Below are 1,227 nucleotides of genomic sequence, written 5' to 3'. Positions count from 1 at the left end.
ATATCCCCTTAAAATTATCCTTTTGTTTATGTATTGTAATGATGAATAAGCTAATTATCCTCATTTGGCCATCACATATTATACACAAATATTGATAGTCAACTCTGTTCTCCACAAATATGTATAATCAATTAAGTTTCAATAAAGCAAATAAAAAATAAAGAGAAAAGAACATTGAATATAAAAAACAAATCCATTTGTTTCTCAAATTACAATGAGGAGAATGTTTGAAGAGAGAGAAACAGTAGGGTAGAAAAGTTACATCTCTGAAAAATAAAGGAAAAAAACTTGATAAGGAAAACCACTGTGAAGGTGATTTCCTCTGATGTCTCTACAGGTCACCTGTGGAGTTCACTCTGGGTGAAACAAGGGCCCGGGTCCCAGGGTGAAAGAGACAGAGTCATTGTGTGTGTACAGCTCCCTCCAGACATGTTACTGATAACACAAGCATGTTGTCTTTAGGTTAGGGGCAGCGCCTCACTCAAGGGAAGAGACAACCAGCTGAAAGGTAAAGAGGATAAAATATTTGGAGTGCGATTATTATTCTATGCTTTATATTCACAGAAGACTCTACGGACACTCCTGAACCAGGCACATGCTGGGCTGTGTCCTGTGAAGAATAGCTGTCTCATCAGCGACCACCCTCCCCCACAGCCAAGGCACATTCGCTGATGATGGCTGGAAAAGATGACAGGGACCATGAATTGACCCATGCACGTTCTCTTGACAGAAATACAACACCTCGTCTTAGCTAAAGACCTAACTGACCAAAAATCATTCAGCTAGAAAAATCTTTTAGCAAATTTTAAAATTATCATTATCTAATTATACTTCAAACGAATTGTTTATTTAAATTAAAAACTATAATTAAACTCAAAGTTCTTATCCCTCTATGTTGAGACTTAGGCTACGCTTTCACAGGTGTGTCTAACTTTCCAGTCTCGGTCTCATACCAAGGAGCAGAATTATGATCGAGGCATAAATACAACTAAAGCCAATTTAATGCTGAACTTTTGGAACTGAAGTACAAACAGAAGGAAAATAAATGTGTTAATAACTGTTTTCACTACTGTGTACATCACTGTTTCACTAATGTAGACATTAAGGCATTTGGAACTATAATATTCAATTATCTACACCTAAAGTAGATGACACAGGGCCGGCCCATGGCTCACTTGGGAGAGCGTGGTGCTGACAACACCAAGTCAAGGGTTAAGATCCCCTTAC

General features: G+C 37.9%; 1 protein-coding gene and 1 long non-coding RNA gene across 5 annotated transcripts in view; one reads left to right on the top strand and one right to left on the bottom strand.

Moving 5' to 3' along the window:
- The window catches only part of LOC103608398 (ral guanine nucleotide dissociation stimulator-like 1), a 37,053-nt gene extending 35,987 nt beyond the window's left edge, over nucleotides 1-1,066 (top strand). For all 4 annotated transcript variants that reach the window (XM_008592835.1, XM_008592834.1, XM_008592839.1 and 1 more), the window contains one exon: nucleotides 565-1,066. In XM_008592835.1, the coding sequence (XP_008591057.1) occupies nucleotides 565-586 (22 nt within the window). In that variant the 3' untranslated portion in view covers nucleotides 587-1,066. The remainder of the gene's footprint in view (nucleotides 1-564) is intronic.
- LOC103608401 overlaps nucleotides 180-1,227 on the bottom strand; it is a 4,452-nt gene continuing 3,404 nt past the window's right edge. The window contains exon 2 of the long non-coding RNA XR_552052.1: nucleotides 180-501. This is a non-coding gene — a long non-coding RNA (uncharacterized LOC103608401). The remainder of the gene's footprint in view (nucleotides 502-1,227) is intronic.

Source organism: Galeopterus variegatus, unplaced genomic scaffold, assembly GCF_000696425.1.
Source record: "Galeopterus variegatus unplaced genomic scaffold, G_variegatus-3.0.2 Scaffold8394, whole genome shotgun sequence".
NCBI lineage: Eukaryota > Metazoa > Chordata > Mammalia > Dermoptera > Cynocephalidae > Galeopterus > Galeopterus variegatus.
Note: the sequence above shows the minus strand (reverse complement) of the source record. Positions and strands in the feature narration are given on the sequence as shown.